Here is a 23,906-nt window from a genome sequence, read left to right as displayed (position 1 = left end):
TCAAACTTGGGAGGGGAAGGAAAATTAAACTTTATAATTCTTGAAGAAATTACCTAATGAAAAAGGTCTATAGACATTATTTTATAAAGTGCAAAACACCTCTATATTTTTTTTATTTTGGTATCATTAATATACAATCACGAGCAACATTGTGGTTACTAGATTCCCCACATTATCAAGTCCCCACCACATACCCCATTACGGTCACGGTCCATCAGCATAGTAAGATGCTATAAAGCCACTGCTTGTCTTACACCTCTGTATTTAAAAGTTATGACACATGGCAAGCAAATTAGAAAAATAGTTATAGCAAGTATTATTTTATACATAGGTGAAGAATAATTATCTTTATTATATAAAGAATCTACACCAAATTCATACAAAAACATATACATAAACTGTCAGGATTTAGTAAATGCTTAAAGAAAACACAATTAGGAGAAAATAGTCAACATTATTAGATATCAAGTAAACTCAAAAGAAACAAAAATACTATTTGCTTACTGCATTCACAAATTGTTTAACAATTTTTTATAATTATACTCTTATAATTGTGCTCTTAGAGGTACAGGAAATAAAGCCTTCTCATTCACTAATGGAGCTATAAACTGCTAAGCCAACCATTGGGAAAACAATTTGATAACATGAATTGAGGTAGTCATATTCTTTAATGCACTGGTTGTCTTTCTCTAAGCTACACTAAAAAAATTCCTAGGCATAAAATAGCCTTTACATATTCATCATGGTGTTCTTCATAAAAGTGAAAATGCTGAACAACTTAAGTGTTCAGCAACAAAGGAAGGACTACAAAAATTTTGATAAAATCACTGTATCTGATATCCTATGGCCAAAAATGATGTTTATGGTGACTACATATGAAAAAGTACAATCTGCATGATTTCTATATATATAACTCTGGGAACATTCTGGAAAGATACTCATGAAGCACTAACAATGATTCTCTTTATTCTGAGAGGCAAAGACAAATGCAAGGTGGTCACGAATGTGAGATCTGAGTCCAAAATGTCTGTGTTTAAGTCCCAGCTCTGTCACTTGAGTAGCTATGTGACTTTGATATTGAACAGCTCTAGAAATCGGCAAGTTTTAAGTTCACTGTGATTAGATTTCTCCATCAGGAAATTGGTGGTAAACAGTGCCTACCTTCTGGGATTTATGTGAGGATTAAACACACTAACCCAGGTAGAGCTCTAACAATGCCTGGCATACAGTACAAGCTCAGTAGGCATTTCCTAGTTAAGCGGTAGAGCCAGTATAGACAGGATTTTGCCTCTACTTTTCTACATTTTCCAAATCAGTTTTTCTCTCTTGAACATCTTTTTACTGAGAAAAAGCAATCAATATTTTCCTCAAGTCCCTGAGAACTGGGTCAGCTGGATTTTCTAGTCACATAGATTCATACTCTTAACTGGAATATCACAGGGTATAGTCAAAGAACAGATACTTGATGGTTGCTGAGACCCAAGGTTTGAAATTAGAGTTGCAAAAACAACTGAAATGAACTTTGTGTCTGTAAGAAAACAACTGAAAAGACCTTTGTTTCGTGAGAACTTAGGGATGGCTTAGTTTCCTTAAAGGACTGCTTGCTTTCTTTGGAAAAACTTGCATCTGCTCAGTATTCTCTGCTCCTCCCTCAACCCCTAGCTTCTAGATTACTCCATACTTCTCTATAACTCCCACGTTTTAGTAAGAGCTAGGCAATAATTTTGAGAACATTTATAATAATGGAATATGTAAATTTTCTTGGGCAAGGAAAGTATATTAGGGAAAGGGGAGAGGGCATAAGTTTGCTCAATATGTTTGTTAATTTCTGAACATTTCAAAAGGTATGATGCATAATTTGATTTACATGTAAAGCTATCATTTTTAGAATATATTTTATATTTCCAGGAACAGAAAGAATATTATGAGGAAAATTGCTTTCTCTTTCCTCTATTTTCCATTAAGTTCTCAGGAAAAATTTTCAGAAAAAAGTCTGTTCCTTTTGGCGTCTTCTCTTGCCTGCAGCTGATAAGTCTGTGCAATACAGTTACCTAGGCAATATAGAGACCATGTAGACAAAAAGTGTGGTGTACAGACAGGGAGATGATGAAAATAGATTAACAATGTGGACAAGAGGGGGCTTTTTTACTTGAAAAATTAAAATCACACTACCCTTTCTAAGTGGTTATGCTAGCAGTTCTAACATCTGTCCTTACAAAGGAACTTCATTATAAGAAGGCATTTTTTTCTATATAGGCTTGTTCATGGCGACATGATTTGTCTCCCAGTTTTGCCCCATACTTTGTAACTCTGTACTAAGCCATGTCAAAATTGGTTCCACTGTATTCAAGTTAGACAAAGCCTTTTTTCATTTGCTAAAACCAGGAACATTTTTTCTGTAAATTCTGTGTGAAGCCCTGGATTCAGCAGACCCCTCCAGACCACCACTGAAAAGATAGACACCCCCTTTGCTCCCAAAGCAACACAAAGCAGCACAAATATTTGCTGCTTAAATAAATTGACTCTTGTCAGATAGGAGTAACCACCAGTCAATCCCTGCTTATTTTCCTAAGACTCTTACTTCAGTTTCAAAAAGACTTAATTTTTTTTTTTTTTTCATTCAGGTACAATCCTTGGATTTAGCCTCCGACCATACAGAATGAGCTACCGGGAAGTCAAGTACTTCTCCTTTCCTGGAGAACTCCTGATGAGGATGTTACAGATGTTGGTGTTACCACTTATCATCTCCAGTCTTGTCACAGGTACCACATGCAGTTTTTTTTAAAGTGTGCTTATTAAAAAAGATCGCTTAGAAAAGCAAATGCTTGAGGTTTCTGCTGGATGCATGCTCTGTTCTAGAAAAAAAAATCCCTTCAAAATGATGGAAAGGCGGCTTTAGTAATGCATGAATGATTGTCACTTTAGTATTTTACCAATCACAAGAGGAAATGGATTTAAACAGCTACGTAATCTGGTCTGCCCTGCTAAACACTCAAAACCAGCCTTCTCTGACCACATCAATACCGTTGACAACAGCGTACAACAGGTCTGTTTTCTCACCCTCTTATCCCACCCAGATAACATCTGGTTGGACAGCCTATTAGCTATTGATGCAAGAATGCTTGTTCTCAGAGCCACCAGGACTTGAGCGGGAGCCTTCTTGGAAGCCTCATCAAGAGGTAATGCCCACAACACTCACCAGCTCTGCTGCCACCAACACTTTATCTTTTCCTGGTGAACCCGCATGATTTCATTTCCTTCTCCAGTTGCCCCCCAAACCCTATGACCTTTTATGCTGGTGGGAGAAAGGGGAGGGGGTGGGCATTTCACCCACCAGATACTTTGTCAGGAGACACTTGGATTTTCAAAGAGTGGAGTTTTGCAGGACAGGATTCTATTTTCCAAGACAGTGAGATAACAATTTACTCCCGAATGGGAAATAGTTTAAAAAAATCATTGTATATGTGATTGGTGAATACAAACGGAACCAAGAATTTGCAGAAAAATATTACTGTACCTTCCTTCCTGCCCACTCTTCTCTTTCCCCACAGCACATCTCTGAAATGGAGAAGGAATGTCCATAGACACTGCCCCAGCAGGATGGTTTCTGGGTTTGTAGCTAAAGCCCAGAACTCAGGTATTACTGACCCTGTTCTCTTTTCCATCCTCGGCTCACTTTCCTCATTAGGCAAATCACTCTGCCTCTATGTGAGCGGTACTGAGCATTTTTTTTTCCCCTCAAGAGTATTTATAAGGTCCTTTCAAGATCTCTGTGCCGTAAGAACTTCATAGTAGAACACACAAGGGATGGAGCAGATGGAGCAATGGCTTGACCTGGAGGGCAGGCCATTATGTGGATAGAAACTATGTCAGATTTTTCCTCAGTGCCTTGCATATCTCTGCTGGCTTCCACTCATCCAGGTCTTTAAACAAGTGATTGCATGTACGCGAAGCTCCCGTTGGAGGGTGAATTATCATAAAGCAATCATGTAAACAGAATAACTGGGGGCCCTTGTTTTTGAAATTGACCTGGCCCATTGCTGACCAACAGTAATCTTAGCAGCCACAGTTCTTACCACTGAAGCTAGATTAGTACTGATATGGGGGCACATCTTATTCTATTATCTATGTGCTGCCTTTTTCCTGGGAAACAAATTCTTGCAGTAAGCCCTTGGAGGACAGAACTCACATCTGCTGTTTTATTAGGGCGCCCCTCTTCACCATCCCTGCTGGCTGGAGTCTGAATTGAGTTCCTGCAGTTTTCCTGAATTCAAACTGAGGGATCCTAGATTCCTTACACTATCTCTTCAAGCCTGGGGTCAGTGTTCAGAGGTTTCTGCTTCCTGGTAATTGTACTAAAAACCCACTGTCTTACCCTTTATAAGAGGAAAGCCTTTGTTTGCTACAATTAGAGAAAATATTACTTCCCTTGAGTAGCAATCCTAATTGACAGTTACCTCAAAGTGGAATTTCCTGGTATTTTCTAATGCTTAATATATTAACTTTACTGAAGGAATAAGAGCTTTCACTGACCAGTTTTGCAGGAAAAAACATTATGATACGAATGCTTTGCAGGGTTAAAAATAAATTTGTGAGTAAACCTTGGGGAAGTTATTAACATTTATATTGTTGTTAAAAGACAAAGAAATGATAAGTGGCAAGCAACCAACATTAAATGAACTTTTAAAGGGCCACCTAATTACAAGTTGGGAATGCTGCCACTTGAGACCATTAAGAGAGTCTCAGCTCTTCTCCAAGACTGTGTTAAGGCAAGGCGCATGATTTAGTTTGCCCAAGATCTTTTTAAGGTGTTAGTCTCAAAGGAGTAATTTCCAAGCTACATAGTAATTTAGATACTTATGATTCATTGGAATGAATGATCTATTCAATAAGACTTTCCTTCAGGGTTTAAAGTACAGTGATTCTAAACCAAAGGGGATGGTCTGACTCAGTGGGAATGAGGAGGAGGGGAGGACAAATGACAACATCCCTGGAGAACCCCTGTGTGTGTTGGGAGATGTTACTGGATAATGTATTGCCTGGGGAGGGAGCAAAGTCAGGCTCCATTATTTTAGAATGGAGAAGCAATGCCTCCGGTGGCCAAGTAGGTGATGTGTACATACATATATATATGTATATGAAGCTGCTCTTGCAGACTACTTTTTATTTTCTACTGTGATAGAGTTATGGATGCAGAGAAATATTTCTGACAGGAGAAGTAACAGGAAGCATGTTGATAATGGAAAGTGCTCCAGCTGCAGAATAGCGCAGGCAAGGGAGGCAAGAAGGCTCCTGTGACCTGGAAAGTATCAGCTCGAGCCAATTGTTGCCATGTGTCAATAGGTCCAAATTTCCAGTTTTCCAAGAGAGTCCAGAAATCCAAAGTTCTTTAACAACCTCCAGATTTTTTAATGTTGATACAATTAACAGAACAAAACACTACGGGTTAAACAAAGAAGATCTGAAGGCTTAATGCAACCCTCGGGCTGCCAATATCAGAACTCAGGGTTTGAATGTCAGTACTATTATTATTAGAAATGTGCGGATAAACTTGTGTACCCATCAGGTGAGCACTGGGTTTCATATGTTGCCTTATCCCACTCTTGATAGTTGTGTGCCAAAGCTTAACTCAGCATGGACTCAGTTACCAAACACCACATTTATTGCGACTAAATTGCTATTGGAAAACTTTGCCCCTCCATCTTCTGGGTATAACCACGTTGTGTTAATAGCTGTGCTGGTCTTCCCTGTACCTGATAGGAACATCAGAGTAAAAGAACTCAGGGGTCATATTCCCATAGAAAGTGTCCCAATGGGAAAACACTTGAATTTAGTGCTCTTAAATTCAGAAGTCCCAAAGTCTGTGCAGACAGAAATTGAAATGCACGAAGCTCTTACTGCATTTTTTTTGACTAGGCATTTTGACTTAGAAGATCCTGTACATTTAATTGTATCAAAGTCACATTTAAACTCTAGGTTTTCATCCTTGAAACATGCATGTTTATGAGTTGTAGGTTTAAAGTTCCTGCAGAAACATGTTCTACTTTTCCTGAATTTGAAATACTAGTCTTCCAAACATCGTTGGTGTGTATTAGCATTCCAGAAGCTGCAAGAGAGAAGCTGGGAGGATGCCTAATGCCTGGATTTGTACTCCAGGACCTGTGTTTTTCTTTGAAGAAGAAGACTATGTCTGCGCCAACACACCACACAATAAAATAGGGGTTTGGCGCCAATTTCTATTGATTTGGTCATCATAGGTAGCCAAACTAGATGTTTCATGCCAGAAATATTAGTTGGTTTGGCTGGCTTAGCCTGATTAAAGTCAGTAGACAATAATTAAACTCCATTTCAGGTTGTGTAGTGTTGTGTTGTGTAGATAGAACTCTGACTTCCTCCTTAACTCTGAAACTTTTCAGAAAATGGATGCTTTTTCTTCTTACCTGTTTCTGAGTGTGCATTCTTTCTCAATCACTCACCTCAGAAGGAGTCCTTTGTGCCTCCAGTTTTCTGGGAGGGGGAGCACCACTGTTGGCAAACAGTCTTGTGGAGGTGGTCATATCATAGATGACAGGTGTGGAGGCCAGTGTCAGCAGAGTAGCAGCCATGTCTGGGGCCTATGGCAGGGCACTCTGGAGGTAGAATTGTAAAAAGGATTCATTCATTCATTAACAGGTATTGTTTGAACTCTTACTATGTCAGACCCTGAGCTAGACACAGGGAATAAATGAATACAAAGTTATGGTCCCTAGGAATTTTGGATGGTGAGGGAGCAGCTTACCTTCATCCCTTAAATCATACAATATATGCAAGCAAATCCCAATTCCAGCTGAGACAGAGGATCCTTCCAACTGATCCTCTGTCCTTCCAACAAGAGAGAGACAATTTAAGAACAGGATCCCTAATCTGATTTTTCAGGTCATGGTATCTCTATCCCAAAGTTATATAGGTACCGCCCCTATTCTCAATTACTTTAAATGTTTTTTAAATTGACGTACTTTTCTTCCAATACCTCACATCATCCTCCTGTTACTTGTCTTGTAAAGGAGATAGTAAATACTGTTGCCTGCCAAAAGTTCTGAGAGCCTCAGACCTGCCCTCCCACTGTTAAAAAAAGATGGAGGGGTGGTGGGCAAATGTTAATGAGGTATTAAATACATATTAGCACCAAAATAAGACTTTGTCTTTCCTATAATACAAAGGGCTGAAAAAGAATTGAGAAAAGAATAACTTTCTCACTATCTGATTGAATATCATTTAAGGAGGGGTTTCTGTCCGAGCAGAATAAATAAATAAATACCACTGTATTTACCCCATCCTGGAGAACAGTGAGCTAGGCGAGCCATCCCTGCAGTATCTCTTCCAAGCATTGTCTGGCTTCTACCTAAAAATTTCCAAGGATAAAAGATCTTTGGAACCCATTTGTCCTTAAAAAACTCTAACAATTCTTTTTTGTGTCCAAAAGGAAATAGACAAACACAGCTTTAAAAACCCAGAAAAACAGAACATCACCTGCCTACCTGTAATTCCTCCTTCATGTGACAAGCTCTGTAATAACATTTTCCTTGATCAGCTTTCTTCCAAATCTGTAGATTAATGAATTCAGTGCAACATGAAAGTTGACTGTAGTCAAGGCCAAAAAGCTGCAATCACCAGCAAAGGGCTCTTTCATCCGAAAGAAGAAACGTAAAAACAACAAATATTGTGCCTCAAAGTATGGCCCTTTGGCTTCAGAGAAATGGCAGTTATATAGAGTAATCTGAAGTTTTATCATTTCATTTGATATTACAGGGCAAAAGTAAACTAGGCAATTGTTAACTCTCAGACACATGAAGGCCTTGTTAAGGGTGTGCAGAAATGAGAGCCAAAATCACTTAAGAAAAATTTAATATTTGAAACTTTGCATCACCATGGCTCTGGTGTACAGCGAAGGCCTGTCTGAAATACTCTAGGCACCATGTCCAAGAAAAGGGTAGACTTCTCTTATAGAAGAATAATAGCATCTATCTTGAGGGGAAGGAGCTTCTTTGAGCCTCCGTTGAATTCTCTAAAATGCTAAGGGCCCCCATGTCATGGGTTGCTGTTTTCTGGCCTATAGCTAGTGCTCCACCAGCTGCAGCAATGGCTAGAAGAGCAGCAAGAGCTGTCCCCATGTCCACGCCATACGAGCCACACTGTACAAATCAGTTCTAGAACAGGAAGAGAGAGCTTCAATTCAGGAGCATTTAACTCAGTCTCCAGATGCCAAGCGTCTTATTTGTCTGTGACCCCTGACCTTATCACATTCCATCAAAGGTAAATTAAAGGAACCCTGAAGTTGATCGAGTAACAACTTGGGAACCAGAGAGAATTCCTTCCTTGCCACTGGAGGGGATTGGTTTCTGCCCTGCAGCCTGGGATGTGGTTATCTTATCATAGCTGCATAGTTTTAAATATTATCATTAGTTATACAACTCCCCAGTCTTTTTGGAGAAATTCAGCTCAGCGTGTGGCATCCTGGAATTCACGGGGCAGCAATTCCACACGCTGCGTATGCACTGTGAGCAGAGTCTTTCAGGCTAACCAAAATTTTACACAAACTGAGTGTGTGTCTCCACATATGAGCACTCTTTCTTCATGGAGGCCTGGAAACGAGCCAGCAAAAGATGCTTCAGCCCTGCTCACGTGAAGGCAGCCGGCTAGTTCAGCTCTGTTTTCTCTCTGCGGCTGTTCAGAAACATGCGAAAAGAGGTGAAGCAATGTCCATGCTGAGAGGGCGATTGCAGAATGTAATGGAGAGACCATCTGCAGGGGAAAAAGATCATCTGGCTTTTCTGCATCATATAGAAAAGAAATCTGGATAATTAAATGGCTTTTTAAAACAATTAGTTTTAGTGGATTTTGAGTTTGGGTAAGATGTAGACAAAATCATTCAAGCCCAGCTGTCCTGGGAAAAGTCTACCTTCCCATCATAGACAACTGCATTCAGTAAACAATTGTTGAGGCTTTCATGTGCCAGCCACTTTTCCTAGGACCTGAGAACCTTCCAGTGAAGGACACAAGGTCCCTGACGTCAGGAAGTTCAAAGTCTGGGTGGGAGATAGGCCTGTGACTGCAATCTCAAGAGCGACGGTGACCCACTGGATGCGCCCCACGAGGGAACAAGGTAGCCGACCCTCCAGTGTTCAGGCTCCCTGGTCAGGAAACAACTCTGTTAGCAGGGAAAAGGGAGCTTTCTTTGTTTTTTTATTTTCATCCTGCATTGTTTTCCTTGACTTTTTCCATGACTCTTTCACAATTAAATGCAGTAAAAGCCAGGGGTGGTGACCTGTGAGGTTCCCAGCAAAAATCACCCTGAGAAATGTGCCCTCACAGACGGGAAGTCAGAGAGAAGAGGCTCCTAACAGGGTTTCAACCACCCTTTCAGAGAGGAAAGCTTCAGCTTTCAGGAGGGAAGCCAGGAGACTCGAGGCTCCCCAAGCTGGAAGGCTCGTAGAGCGGGTGCTGTGCAGTGTGGCCCCCAGAGCAGGGACTCCAGGGCCCTGGCAAGGTGGCTGGCAGCTGCCTCCTGAACGTTCCCATTGTCAGGTGGTCTGAACTGTTGAGCTGAAGGTTGTCTCCCATAAGGTCACACCTAGTGCTCCTAAATGTGCTGAAGGACCAGAAGAGGTGGGTGGGGGCTGGTGGTGGGGTGAGACACCATCACATGTACCTCTACTTCTGGAGTTCACATCCTGAGAGTCTGTACTGTCCCATTCAGATTGATGACCTACGTGGGACACAGGGCCTAGGCACCATCTCCCTCCAGAATTCTTCAGTTAACTGGGCTGAAATTAGAGCTTGGGAATTGATGCTTCTATGTAGTTCTCCAGGTAATTTCACTGTGCATCCAGGGCTGAGAACCACCACTTTACAGTTTTTCTAGAGTTGTTCATGGGTGTCACCACTCAGTTCAGGTCCTTATAGTTCCTTAAAGTTATTTAAATAAAATGAATGCTTACTATTTATATGAGGAAAATGATATAGAAATATACAGAACACGGAAGTACTCTCCCCCGACACCCAGACACCCAGTCTACTGACTCTGATTTGAATGAACTTCTCCTAGGAGAACTGCTTGTCCTGGAAATCCCATAGGAACTGGGAACCTGCATTCCATTACAAAGAATTCTGTGTCCCTGGAAGCCGAGTAAAAAGATGCTGGAGTTTCTACCAGCAGAAAGAAAGAGATAGACATAAATAACAGATGAATATTTAGAGAGAGAGACAGGGTTTTCTGTGACAACATCATGAACTAAATGTCTTCAGGAGACAACACCCATCTTCCCTCTGTTCAGTGTTTAGTGGGCATTTCATAAGCAGAAAGAAGGCTTGGGAGGGTGGGTTTCTTGTATGTGGACACATACACACATGCACATGCCCTGAGAGCCGTCAGTCACTTAAAGAAAGCTCTTTTCCTTCTTTCTAATTACAGTCCAAACTTATTTACAGGTGCTTTATACTAATTACCAAAACTCTCCTATAGCCAGAGCGTGATCTATCTTTCATAGGCGATCATGCAACAAAATGCAACATGGCAGCACAGTTTTTCATTGTAGCACAGTATGAGTGTGTCTGCATACACAGAAGTTTGTATGTTCTTTTCTCCAAAGTCCTTCCAACTCTGAAAAGTACTGTAGTCTGACCATGCCTCTACCATTGGTTTTTAATTTAAAAATTACTCTTCTAATTTTTAATTTACAATTCCAAACTTCTGAAAGTCTCTGCACTTTAAGGTTTCTCAACTAGATTATTTCTGGTTAAGCTTTAATTTGAATGCATTGTTCTAAAGGGTATTTGTGCTAAGAGCTGAAATTTCATTATTTTAAAACTAACTTTCTGAAAGTATGTCACACCACTTTCCTGGATTGTAAAATAGGGATATGTACCAAAATAAATCCTTAACATCAACCTACGCACTAAGTATTTATTCATATAAATAGAAACATTAGTAGCTTCTATACTGGCATCTTGCCTCATTTTTAAATTTTAGAATAGAATTCAAAAGTCTTATCTGGGGCCCCATGCTTAATGATATATCTAAAGGCATTCCTTTGGCATGGACCCCAAACATGGTTGTAGAGCCAAACAGTAATGCAGTAGTTCTTTATCATATTTAGGAATAACAAACTGAACATTCATAACACTCTTGTGGGTACATTTAAAAAATGTTTACATACTGAAGGCTGTTGACATAGGAACACATTTGCTATGAGAAACTATGGCTCTCATGCAGTATACAAATAAAGCTATAAGTATATTTCTATGGATTGTAAAAGCTATTAAATCTAAGCATGATTGGCAATTTTTTATTTTCTAATACCATTTAGGTATAATACTTCATAGTTTTCAAGCCCTTTTTCTGCTACATCCAGATGAGTAGAAGGCAAGACAGGTTTAAGAAAAATTTATAGTGAAAAATCTTAAAATTGAGAGAATTCAATCTATTGGCTTTATTCATTATTTTCCCCTCTGAATTGGGCACATGTCATCATTATTTGATTTTAGCAGAAAACATTTGAGTTTAACTTACAGAACACAGAAGTTCAATGGGAACATGGCTTGAAGTCCCTGTATAATTTCCCACTAAATAAACATCTGAACACTAACCTAAAAACTACCAAGTTAGGTAAAGTGCCTGAAAAGTGCTATGTACTCATGAGTACATTTTGTTTATGTGAGAGACGGGTAAATAGCAAAGCCTGACTTTCAGCTGCTAGAGACATGCTTTATTCTCCACCACTAACCTCCCTTTGTTCCTCAGAATGATAGAAACCGATTGTATAGTTGGTACACTTAGGTTTTATCTTATTTCAAGATGGCACTTTTTTTTTCAGTTTTACTGAGATGTCATTCCCATGCATACAACTTACCCATATGAAGTGTGTAACTCAATGGCTTTTAATATATTCATGAAGTGTGCAGCCATCACCATGACTAATTTTAGGACATGTTCATTTCCCCAAAATAAAACCCCACATTCCTAGCCATCACCCTGAATTGCCCCATCCCCCCAGCCCTAGGCAAACATCAATCTATTTTCTTTCTCTATAGATCTGTCTATTTATGGACATTTCATATAAATGGAATTATACAATATATATAGTCCTTTGTAACTGGCTTTTTCAATTTAGCATGTTTTCAAAGTGCATCCATGCTGTTGCATGTATCAGTATTTCATTCTCTTTTATGAGCAAATGATATTGTACTGTATGCACCTCATTTTATTTATTCATTTACTAGTTGGTAGACATTTGGGTTGTTTTTTTTTTGGCTATTACTAATAATGCTGTTGTGAATGTTCGTGGGCAATACGTTTTCTTTTCTGTTGGGTATATACCTTGGAATGGAATTACTGAGTCATATAGTAATGCTTAACCTTTTGAAGACCTGCCAGACTGTTTTCCAAAATAGCTGCAATATTTACATCCTCACCTGCAGTGTAAGAGGCTTTTAATTTCTCCATATTCTTGCCAACACTTATTATCTTTCTCTTCCTTCCTTTCTTTCTTTCCTTTGCTTTCATTTGTAAAGATTCATGTTTTAACTAAAACTATTGAAATCATAAGATATGTAGTCTAGATATGATATTTGTGCATTTTACATTTCAAAAATGGTAAAATTCAACTATTAAGTCATTGGTGGTACTAAAATGATGTTGAAATCCTTTAAAAGGTATGTGACTCCTCAATTATGACTTTCTGTTACATTAAAATGCAATGTGTTAATTTCTTCAGTCTAGTAAGTAAAAATAAAGTTAATATAACAAAAAAGGCAGATGATGCAACAATGTGAATACCCTTAACACTTACTAAATTGTACATTTTTAAATAATTGAGATGGCAAATTTTATAAGATTTTTAATGCAATTAAGATTCTTTTAAATAAAGAAAGGTGTACCATTTTAATGTCAATTCTTTTGAAAGGGGCCTTTTGAGTGGTTGCTTGATTATCAGTCTAACCTACCACAGTTTGAGGTTTTACACAAAGCTTTCAAAGGCCACTGTACACCCGCTCGAGTCAGATAGCTTTCTCTCTACGCCTGGATTTCACTCTTGGAAATGTGTAACACAGATACTTGGGTTATCCAGAATGTTTATTCTTGAAGGCAGTTATCAGATAATTTCTAAATTGAGACATTCCTCAGTGGTCCCTGTGGGTGTCCTGAGGAGGTAATTGGGAATGAGGTGGGGACTGAAGACACAGACTTAAACAAGAGGACCTCCAGATTACATACTCTAGTTACCTCCAAAGAATGTGGATTCCAAGAGTGGAGTGTTGATACAAATCCCACTGGTATGGAGCGGGTTTTACGAGCTGCTTCAGTGGTCTGGTGTTCCTCAATTTACGGAATCGCCCCCTACCCCCTCAAGGAAAGTTCTGTTCAGATCGTTTGCAGTACTATTAAATTATGTATTCATTATAATTCTTTGTATTCTGAGCTCTAATTCTCTGTCAGTTATTTTCAATTTAGAAAGAAAGTAGATGTTTACTTAGGTGTCTATACTTGGATGGTTGCAAGAAGAGCCCCCTTAAAGTGGTGCTCTTGTAGGGCACGCCCCTTTTTAAAGCCCTGCTGAGTCCTCAGATCCAAATCTTGCACTCTGCATCTTCAAAGAATGTCTTCTGTGTTTTGCCCATCAGTAAGAGCTGAAGTGAAGCTCTCCAACTGACCATACTCAGTAATTCTGAGATTGCCTCATTCAGCTTCTGCCTCATTTCTTGAATTCCCAGCTGTGACTTTTCCTTTTACTTGATTAGCTCCTTTATCATGGTACTGATTCTTGCTGAGTTTTATGCCTGAACAGAGCTGCAGCCCAAGCAACCTTTTCCATGGATGTGGACATCATCTTACGGATGTAGAGTAATGTACGGCTAATTACGAGTCTTCCTTTGTGTTCATGAAAGAAAATTTCCAAAGACTCTTTGGTAGAAGCTAAATTTAAGCCACTGAATACTCTGGAGAGAAACAAAACTACACTGTTAAGGGAAAAGAAAAGATGGTGGGGTCTTTGAGGTCGATGTCAAGGAGGACAGTACTATGCAGCTGCTAGAGACAGGGGGCTGACTTATTGGTCTCACTGGCCATGCGGACTCCAGAATCCTAAAGGACACGGACAGAGCAATGTGTGTGCTGGCCTTGGTAACAAGGGCCCGCTTTTTTCACTAACAGTTGGTTTCTTCTGTTTATTTTACTGTTTCATATTATCCTTTCTGTGTTGAAATCCACACAAGCAGCATAAGATTAAAACCCTCAAAAACAATAAACTATCCTGAGCTTTTTGAAAAACTAAATGTTAGACATTGTTCAGTAATGTCTGCCCTTCTGTGGTTGGACGAAACATCACTCCGGTATGTGTGTCAGCTTTATTATTCAGCTCTGTGATTTGTTTTTGGTGGCTCAGGGCCAGAGGGGCCTCTCCAACAGCAAGCTGCATGAAGGCAGACGCTGCGTCTCTGCTTTGATTAAGCATTAAACTGTGTGAGCCCATATACATATACAAATTTTTTTCAATAACTTCGAAAATTTTTTGGAGATTTACAATTTAAAAAAACATTTTCTTGTCTCCAACTTACTTTATTATAAGAATACAGTATATAATATAATACATGTAACACACAAAATATGTGTTAATCAACTATTTGTATTATTGGTAAGGCTTCCAGTTGACAGTAGGCTATCAGTAGCTAAGTTTTTGGGGAATCAGAAGTTACATGAAGATTTTCAACTATTTAGGGGGTTGTACCCCTTGCCTCTGTATTAAGGGTCAGCTATTCCTTACCTGTAGGAGTTGTAATGGCCTTAGACTGCCCATCTCATACACACAGCGGACACAGGAAGTTTTGTGATTCTCCATAACTAAGTTTAAGTGTGCATTTGTTTCCTTTCATTACTCTACTGGAAATGTGTAGTTCTGTCATTTCAAGTAAGAATCTAATTTGATCATTTTCCTCTTAAAATATTTTGAGTCCTGTTAGTACTCAACAAACACTCACTATTAACCAATTTCTATTTTCAGTCACATGCCAGTCATAATGCATCTTATTTAGAAGACTTGAATGAAATAATTTAATTACTTCAATGTACAAAAGGCAACATTAGATGCCATGAATTTCTCTGAAAGAAAGTATACTTACAAATAAATGTTCTCATTTTTGACATTTGATTGAGAAACACTCAAATTCAAATATATCTTTTAAGTTAACTATTTCTTTTGGCATTGAAAATGATTACAAACTTTGCTCAGAAAAGAAAAGAAAGAGAAAGAGAGATCAAAAGTATTAAAGCAAATTTCATCAATTTTACTTTGGTACATTATTCCTGCCCATTTATCCATCAGTCTACTCACACCAAAAAGTACATAGAAAAGTTAAGACAGAATGAGCCTTTCTTTTGTGGAAAGAGATTTTTGTTAGCACCAGAAAAGGCAGATTTTGGTCAAATTTTGACTGACAGGCAGTATTCTTCCTTACCAAACATGCAGACTCCAATGCTCCATTTCATTTTATTTTTACAACTGGAATTAGTTTTTGAGAAAAGGCAGTAGTCACAACAATTATTATATTTTAAAAGAAAGCAGTTTTTAAAATCACAATTTATCATAGAAACTTCATGGGTTTTTTGCTTCCTATCATTAATTTATCCCAACCTTTCTGTGGAGGAGGCTAAAGTAGGTTCTGAGAACTGTGAGTTTGTAGTGAGCATTTAGTGTCCTATTATTTGAATCACCCACTATTTTTTATAGCATTATAGAATTAGTGTTAATGCAAGTTACTCTGCATTCTATGTGATCACTTAGAATTTTCTTTTAATTAAGGCATTAATCAGCATTAAACTTAACATTTATTGTATTTTTGCTATTGTATTTATGCTATTTTTTTGAGGACAGAGCACATAGATGTGCAAGAAATAGTATTTTTTTTCTTCTAAATACCTTTCCATTATAAAGTTTTTAAAAATGATGGCACTGTCTCAATATCAAAAAGAAATTTTTTATAAGTTTGTGTGTTCAGTTATTTTACCTATAGGCAGAATTGTGCTACTCTGAGCAACAAACTTAGATTTCAAGAATTTAACTTGGGAACTTTTCAAGGAAATTTGAGATTTGTGCCAATAAACCTTTTTTACTGATGACTAATATAATTTGGAGCACAGTTCTTAATTAATTCAAGCCTGCAAAATCTACCATTTTTGCCCATATAATTAATCAGATTTTTTGAACAACCTCCAGATGCATTCTGTACCTCACTTCATACTGTCTCCTCTGTGGTTTAAGAGTTTGGCTTTTACAACCTTCAGTTACCCTTGGAAGGTATTTATGGGCTTTGATGGGCTTTGTTCACAATCACTGTTCTTAGAGGATAAATCCTTTGACTTTCATCTAACTCTGAGCTACTGATATGAACTTCCCACATGTACAGATAGTTGGAATCCACATTCAAAAAGTGCAGCCTCATCATTAGAGAGGTTGAAAAAGAGCTTTTTTAGGCATCAACAGGCCCAGTGTGACTGGTCCTTAGAGATAGCAGTTCTGTTTTTCCTTTCAACCACATATACTGTCGAAAGACTCAGTGGAGGAAAGTGTATGATTTGATTTCTCGTGACTCTGACTGCGTTGACGACCTGTGGTTCAAGGGTTATTAAGATTTCTATAGAATAAAAAACACATGAAAATAAAAAACCATTCAAAAGAAATGCCACAAATATACACTTTTATATTACATATAATGAACAGTCCTAATTGTATAATTTGATTATTATATTCTTTATGTATGTTTAATCATAAAGGTCACTAAGTCATCCTAATTGCATTTATCTGTTGGCTCATGGCTAACAGATTCTGTGAGAATTTCATCTTCACTATTATGGAAAATGAACAAGGGGCTTAAATTCCTATTTTTAGGTGTCCCAAATTAAAACACAATCCTATCTTCTATTGGTTGACAAGGTCAAGATTGAAAAGTGACATATAAAGAGCAGGTTCTAGTCTTGCTATAGCTTGTCACTTGCTAAAAAGAGGTTCCTATCTCCTTCCGAAACTTCATTCCAAGAAATTTTTTCCAGTCCCAGCATAGTTGAGGGAAAAAAAATCACTCTTATTAATAATTAATAGTAACTAATATAATCTCTTGTTTTTGTTTCTACTAGTGTGGGGGGAGCAAAGGAGCTATATAAACTTGTATGGTTTAAAAGGACCCTAGTGGTACATAAGCACAATGGAATATTATTCACTATAAGAAAAGACACTTTGCCATCTGCAACAACATGAATGGATCTAGAGAGTATTATACTCCATGAAATAAGCCAGGTGGAGAAAGACAAATACCATACAAGTTCACTTATTTGTGGAATATAAATACAAAGCAAAACAGACTGCACAAAACAGCAGTAGACTCACAGATGCTGAGAAGGGACTGGTGGTTACCAGGGGAGAGGGGTTGGGATGTGTGGGTGGGGAGCATGAGGCAGATAAAGGGGCACAAAAATTCTCCATCATAATGTAGGTTAGTCATAAGGATAGTAGTACAGTGTGGAGAATATAGCCAGTGATTCTGTAATGTCTTCCTTTGTTGACAGATAGTATCTGTACTAGTGGGGGTGAGGATTTCATAATATGAATAACTCTTGAACTACTGTGTTATATACTTGAAACCAATATAAGATTGTATATCAATAAAAAAGGATCCCAAAGATGATTCAGATACCCCAATACTCATTTCTCCCACTCCCCAACCTTTGAGAGAGATATGCCTTCCCAATGAGAATAACTGAGTTTTCAAAAAATAATGAATTATAAAATGCTCTACCATGGATAATTTTAGTGTATTTAAAATTTGGCTGAAAGTTTTAGGAACATTGATTTCCCTTTCAGTTCACTTTGAGGAATAACTTGCTGGAATTTATTGGAATAAATGTGAAAGTATGTCAGTAAGTTAATATGAAACAGGAATGTCAGTCTACCTTGCTGTTTTTATGTAGGGCATCCAACTGTTAGTGTAGAGGCAGGTAGGCAAATGAGATAAATGTCAGGTGAATTTGTCCACTGTTTCCACTTTGACCTCTAGTTCTGGAATAAGAGTGATACCTTTATCTTTTTGTTCCAAAATAGAAACTTTTACAGTCTGAGGGGAAAATCTGGTTTCTGTTAGAGTCATTTACATCTCAAAAGAGAATTCTTTTCCCTAAATGTAATCATAATGTCCATTATCATTTGTTTAAAAATTAATAATCATTTCCCTCTCTTTTTACAGTGTGTTAGTTTGAATCAAGCCATATTCACATATTATATTTGTTTTACATACAAATCTCTTTAACTCTCTTACCCTGTAAGTTCTTTCCATCTCTGTCTTTGTGTCTCTGTCTTTCCCACCCATTTCTTTTGCAGTTTAGGTTTCTTGAGGAGACCAGATTATCTGTCATGTAAAAGCAGTTTTCCACAGTCCGGATTTTGCTGATTACATCTTCCTAGTTGTTGAACATCTTCCTCTGTCCCTCGGACCATGGTTTCTCAGTCGAGAGATTCAAAGATACATACAATCACTAGAAATCTGCAGTGGAAGGAGGCCTTGAAGAGCCCAAGTAATCTCAGCTTTCAGGAGCTGGTAAGACTTGGCCAAAAAGTACTGAGTCAGACAGGGCCACTCTTTGATAAAGCAATTGCTACTTATGTAGACTCACAAAAACTCTTTCATTAGCTCACAATGAGAGAGAGCTACAGGATGAGTCACCAGGTATATACAATTATCTACAAAATAAGTTGGAAAGACTACCTAACTCTAAGCCTGCCTTCCTTGCCAAAAAAGGGCCCACTGGTCCCTTTCAAGTAACAGGATTTTATAGAGCTGGTTCATTACTATGAAGACAGTGAGTGTATGTAGAACAAATTTATTCCTTGTTAAAAAAACTAACACAGAGGGGGGATTAAGCTATTTTAGATTTAGAAAGAGTAGGGAAACCATTGAAAAGCTGTGTTGTTTTTTTTTTAATCAAAGGAAATGTAGAAACTAGGGGCTAAGCCATAAACTTAGCCCCCTGCTGCAAGTCCTCCCCCTCCCCTAGGCTTGTTGGTTTTACCTCCTTAACCGACTTCTGACAGCAGCTACCGCCTCCATCCTAGTCCAGACAGCCCCATTTCAATCCTGGCCTACAACAACGGCTCCCTTGCTCCTACCCTGGCCTTCTCTCCACTACCCCGCATATTTTGTTACATGAAGACAGTATGATCTTCCTAAGTAAGCTTATCCCTCACATTGCTTTTGGAATAAACGTCAAACTTCTGAGCGTGTCTTCTATGGTTCCTACTTGTCTCTTCTATCTCAGTTGTCACACTACCCCTCATCTTCCTGGGCCCTTTTCTCCAGCCTCTTTACCTGAGACCCCTCCTTACCCTCAAGGTCTTAGGGTGGATGGCACATTCTCCAGGAAACCTTTCCTCCCCTAGCAGTGTAATGAGATGGCCCCATTGTCATTCTCCATTTCCTCCAGCCAACCTGAAAGCAGGAAGCCATTTTGTTTGGCAACCCATTCACGGAGCAACAATCATTTTTGGAAATCCCAATATCTTCAGCATTTTAGAAAGTATTATGGAAATCTCTACTTTAGAATAAAACAGTGTTACATCCTGCATAACATTTTTTGGAGCGATTAATATAGGAGGGAAAAAGGGTCAAACTTCCAAGGTGAGCTAGCTCCTCATGGAACTATTACACTGCTTCGTTGAGCAGTGTCAGATCAGCAAAGCCAACATTTTTTACTCTTGACTTAAAGAAATATTGCACCCTATTGCCAATTTAGGCAGTTGGCACTCTGTTGTTTTGTTTTGTTTTGTTTTTCTTTTCCTAAATCAGACAAAGAGAGCTTTGCCATGCTTTTCCTGGAAAGATTCACTGATTCAGTCTTTCAGTTAATATGTGGTGGAGTGACTGCTAAAGCCATGGCATTTAATTCTGCCCTAGGACATGAACACGTGTACCGTTTAAAGCAGTGAGCATTACATGGGAGTTTTCTGATTGCCAGCTAGTTCGCTTCCCCGATAGGCATTTCTGGATATGAGGAAAGATTTATTTTGGCACCCCCAGCTCCAGCTGGTGTGCATGCACTTGCATATACACACACACACACACACACACACACACACACACACACACACTCCATACTTTCTCTCTCAGTACTTAAGATCATCTGTCTTCAAAGTTTGGAAATTGAGTTTGCACTACAGCAGAATAACTGGCTCTCAGTAACTTTCAAGGGGAGAAAAGGCATCTTCTCCTCCCCTTGAACTGAGAGTACAACAGCTTAAAAATAGAACAATGTGTGTTTGGTGTTTTCCTTTCATCCTCTGCATCAATAACAGGTGTACAGTTACAGACACAAAGAGCTAGATTCACGGCTTCTGCATGCCTCTGGAGAATTCCCAGAGTTATCCAGGGAGCAAAACTGGGCCTATAATGTTTAGTAAAAGGAAAGTAACCTAATATAGCTCTGTGTTACTAACACTGCTATATCACGTGACCTTATTATTCTCCTCCCACAATGACTCTAGGAGTAAATGCACAGTGGAAGAAAATTGCACCAGGAATGATTCTTAGGAACCAGAAAATAAAGTTAAAACCCCTCAAAGTTGAATTAGAAAAACTGACACCTACTGTATTTGCAGGCTTTGAAATAGGGTGAGGGTATTGAAAAATGAAAAGCTTCCATGGGAGAGCGTAGGGACAGCTTCATAAACCAAATGTGAGAAATTGGAGTGCTTTGCTAGTTTGCTTTTTAACGCATTTTCTAAGATGTCCTTCTTGGTTTTTGACCTCTTAGAAGCATTGACCTCTTAGAAGCATTGATCGGATTCGCCACCATTTTGCAGCATGTCCGTGGTCAGTAATGGTATTATTTAATGAATAAGTTCACAGGACAATGCACAGTGTGGAAGTAGCATCCTCTCCTCGTGCACTTCTGGGCAGCTGCTCACAATTCTTTCACATTCCCTCCCTGAGGAAACGGTTCATAATAGATTTGAACAGATGCTAGGTGTTTGGCAGCACTGTGAGAGGTGCTAGCTTTCAAAATTCGGGTTATTTCATGTCTCATAAGTAGAATTTCAATAGCCTGAATGTCTTCAGTGTGCTCCAGTGTTCACATAAATACCTAACCGCTGACTCTGCAGCTACCTGTCACGAGTTCTCCTAACCTATTTATTGGTTCTGAGGACAGCACTCCCAAATCCTTGGCTTTCAAAGTCCAATCTGGTACTCATGCATGGGCAGATCTGATTTGGCAGTAAAATTGTTCCTTCTTTCTAAATGTGCTGCTTTTCCAGTTGTTCCCAACAGCAAAGTCAAATGTTTTGAGAACTCCGGCTTACAGGTTATGACCTTTCTCCAAGTCCCCTTCTCCAGGCCCCTCTCTTTCGCCATACAAGCAGCCCTCCACTCCCCACCCCAAAACCGTGAACCTCACCCAACACTGCTGTGCCTTAGAGGATGCACAGCTGGTGAATGTTATGAGCAAGCACCAGGCTGTATTTCTGACTATAGCTCTGGGCCTGACCTACAATAAGCACTATCTCAAATGAGCTAAGAATGGTTACGTAAGAAAAAGGAAAATGTTCATGTTTTCTTAGGAACCAGCTTTAATGCCATAATCCACCTCTGAGGGGGTTCCTCTGCCCCTCCAGTCACTTTTAGGGAGCATATGGGAAATTGTGCATACAGAAAATCCACAGTGAGTTGGATAAGATGGTGAAAATGCTCTCATGCTTCACAACACTCGGTGGTAGATGAAGGGGCTTATTTGTGTACCTTAGTAGTGATTCCCCATGGATGGTTATCCCATTAGCTTCACTTCTTCACACAGCTTATCTCCCTGTTTGAAATATTTTACATTTCTACTCACTTGAGAGTTATACCTCAAGCAGTCATGAGGCATTGACATGTGCTGTGGCCTCCAGAAGATCAATAAATACACTTCACAGGAGGCACAGACTGCCCCAATTCCTTTATTTCCCCTGTCAAACCTTGTATAGCTCTGTGTTTTCACTGCATACACAGTAAATAGTCCTGACAGTATCTTCCATATGTTTCCATGCTTCATTCCCCTCCTTGTCCTCACTGCATTTGTGCTCTGAGTCATGCACAGCAGCTGTTCTCTAGCTGAAGTTGTTCATTTATTCATTCAGTATTGAGCTCCTCCAGGCATCCATGCTAGGTGCAGAAGAAGGTAGTCATAGAGCTGTTAACATAGGCTCCAGGTCTGGATCTCCCTCCTCTGCAAAGACAGATGTTTACATCTGGCAGGTTGAAAAAGGGCCAGATGAGTAGGGCTGAGCATATGATCAAAGATGAGGAGGCTCACACTGGCTGCATTTATTTGTGGCAATCCCTGTATGGTTCTTTTTTTTTTTAATTTTTTATTAAGATATGATTGATATACACTCTTATGAAGGTGTCACATGAAAAAACAATGTGGTTACTACATTTACCCATATTATCAAGTCCCCACCCATACCCCAATGCAGTCAGTGTCCATCAGTGTAGTAAGATGCCACAGATTCACTATTTGCCTTCTCTGTGCTACACTGTTTCCCCCGTAACCCCCCACACCATGTGTACTAAACATAATACTCCTCAGTCCCCTTCTCCCTCCCTCCCCACCCACCCTCCGACACCCCTCCACTTTGGTAACCACTAGTTCATTCTTGGAGTTTCTGTGTCTGCTGCCATTTTGTTCCTTCAGTTTTACTTCGTTGTTATATTCCACAAATGAGGGAAATCATTTGGCATTTGTCTTTCTCTGCCTGGATTATTTCACTAGCATAATGTCCTCCAGTTCCATCCATGTTGTTGCAAATGGTAGGATTTGTTTCTTTCTTATGGCTGAATAGTATTCCATTGTGTATATCTACCACCTCTTCTTTATCCATTCATCTACAGATGGACACTTAGGTTGCTTCCATGTCTTGGCTATTGTAAAAAGTGCTGTGATAAACATATGGGTGCATACATCTTTTTGAACCTGAGAAGTTGTATTCTTTGGGTATATTCCAAGAAGTGGGATTCTGGGGTCAAATGGTATTTCTATTTTTAGTTTTTTGAGGAACCTCCATATTGTTTTCCACAATGGTTGAACTAGCTTACATTCCCACCAGCAGTGTAGGAGGGTTCCCCTTTCTCTGCATCCTCACCAACATTTGTTGTTCTTAGTTTTTTCGATGCTGGCCATCCTTACTGGTGTGAGGTGAAATCTCATTGTGGTTTTAATTTGCATTTCCCTGATGATTAGTGATGTGGAGCATCTTTCATGTGTCTGTTGGCCATCTGAATTTCTTCTTTGGAGAACCATCTCTTCATATCCTCTGCCCATTTGTTAATCGGGTTATTTGCTTTTTGGGTGTTGAAGTGTGTAAGTTCTTTATATATTTTGGATGTTAACCCCTTGTCAGATATGTCATTAAAAATATATTCTCCCATACTGTAAGATGCCTTTTTGTTCTATTAATGGTGTCCTTTGCCATACAAAAACTTTTTAGTTTGATGTAGTCCCATGTGTTTATTTTTGCTTTTGTTTCCCTTTCTTGAGGAGATGAGTTCAGGAAGAAGTTGCTCATGCTTATATTCAGGAGATGCTTACCTATGTTGTCTTCTAAGAGTTTATGGTTTCATGACTTACATTCAAGTCTTTAATCCATTTCGAGTTTACTTTTGTGTATGGAGTTAAACAATAATCCAGTTTCATTCTCTTGCATGTAGCTGTCCAGTTTTGCCAACACCAGCTGTTGAAGAGGCTGTCATTTCCCCATTGTATGTCCATGACTCCTTTATCATATATTAATTGACCATATATGGTTGGGTTTATGTCAGGGCTCTCTAGTCTGTTCCATTGGCCTATGGGTCTGTTC

General features: G+C 39.0%; 1 protein-coding gene across 1 annotated transcript in view; it reads left to right on the top strand.

Annotated features, from left to right (window-relative positions):
* SLC1A3 (solute carrier family 1 member 3) overlaps positions 1–23,906 on the top strand; it is a 76,013-nt gene that overhangs the window by 17,489 nt on the left and 34,618 nt on the right. Inside the window, exon 3 of the mRNA XM_017658664.3 lies at positions 2,625–2,762. Within this exon, the coding sequence (XP_017514153.2) occupies positions 2,625–2,762 (138 nt within the window). The remainder of the gene's footprint in view (positions 1–2,624; positions 2,763–23,906) is intronic.

This window comes from Manis javanica, chromosome 1 (assembly GCF_040802235.1).
Source record: "Manis javanica isolate MJ-LG chromosome 1, MJ_LKY, whole genome shotgun sequence".
NCBI lineage: Eukaryota > Metazoa > Chordata > Mammalia > Pholidota > Manidae > Manis > Manis javanica.
The sequence above is the reverse complement of the archived record's forward strand: the minus strand, read 5'-3'. Positions and strand labels throughout refer to the sequence as shown.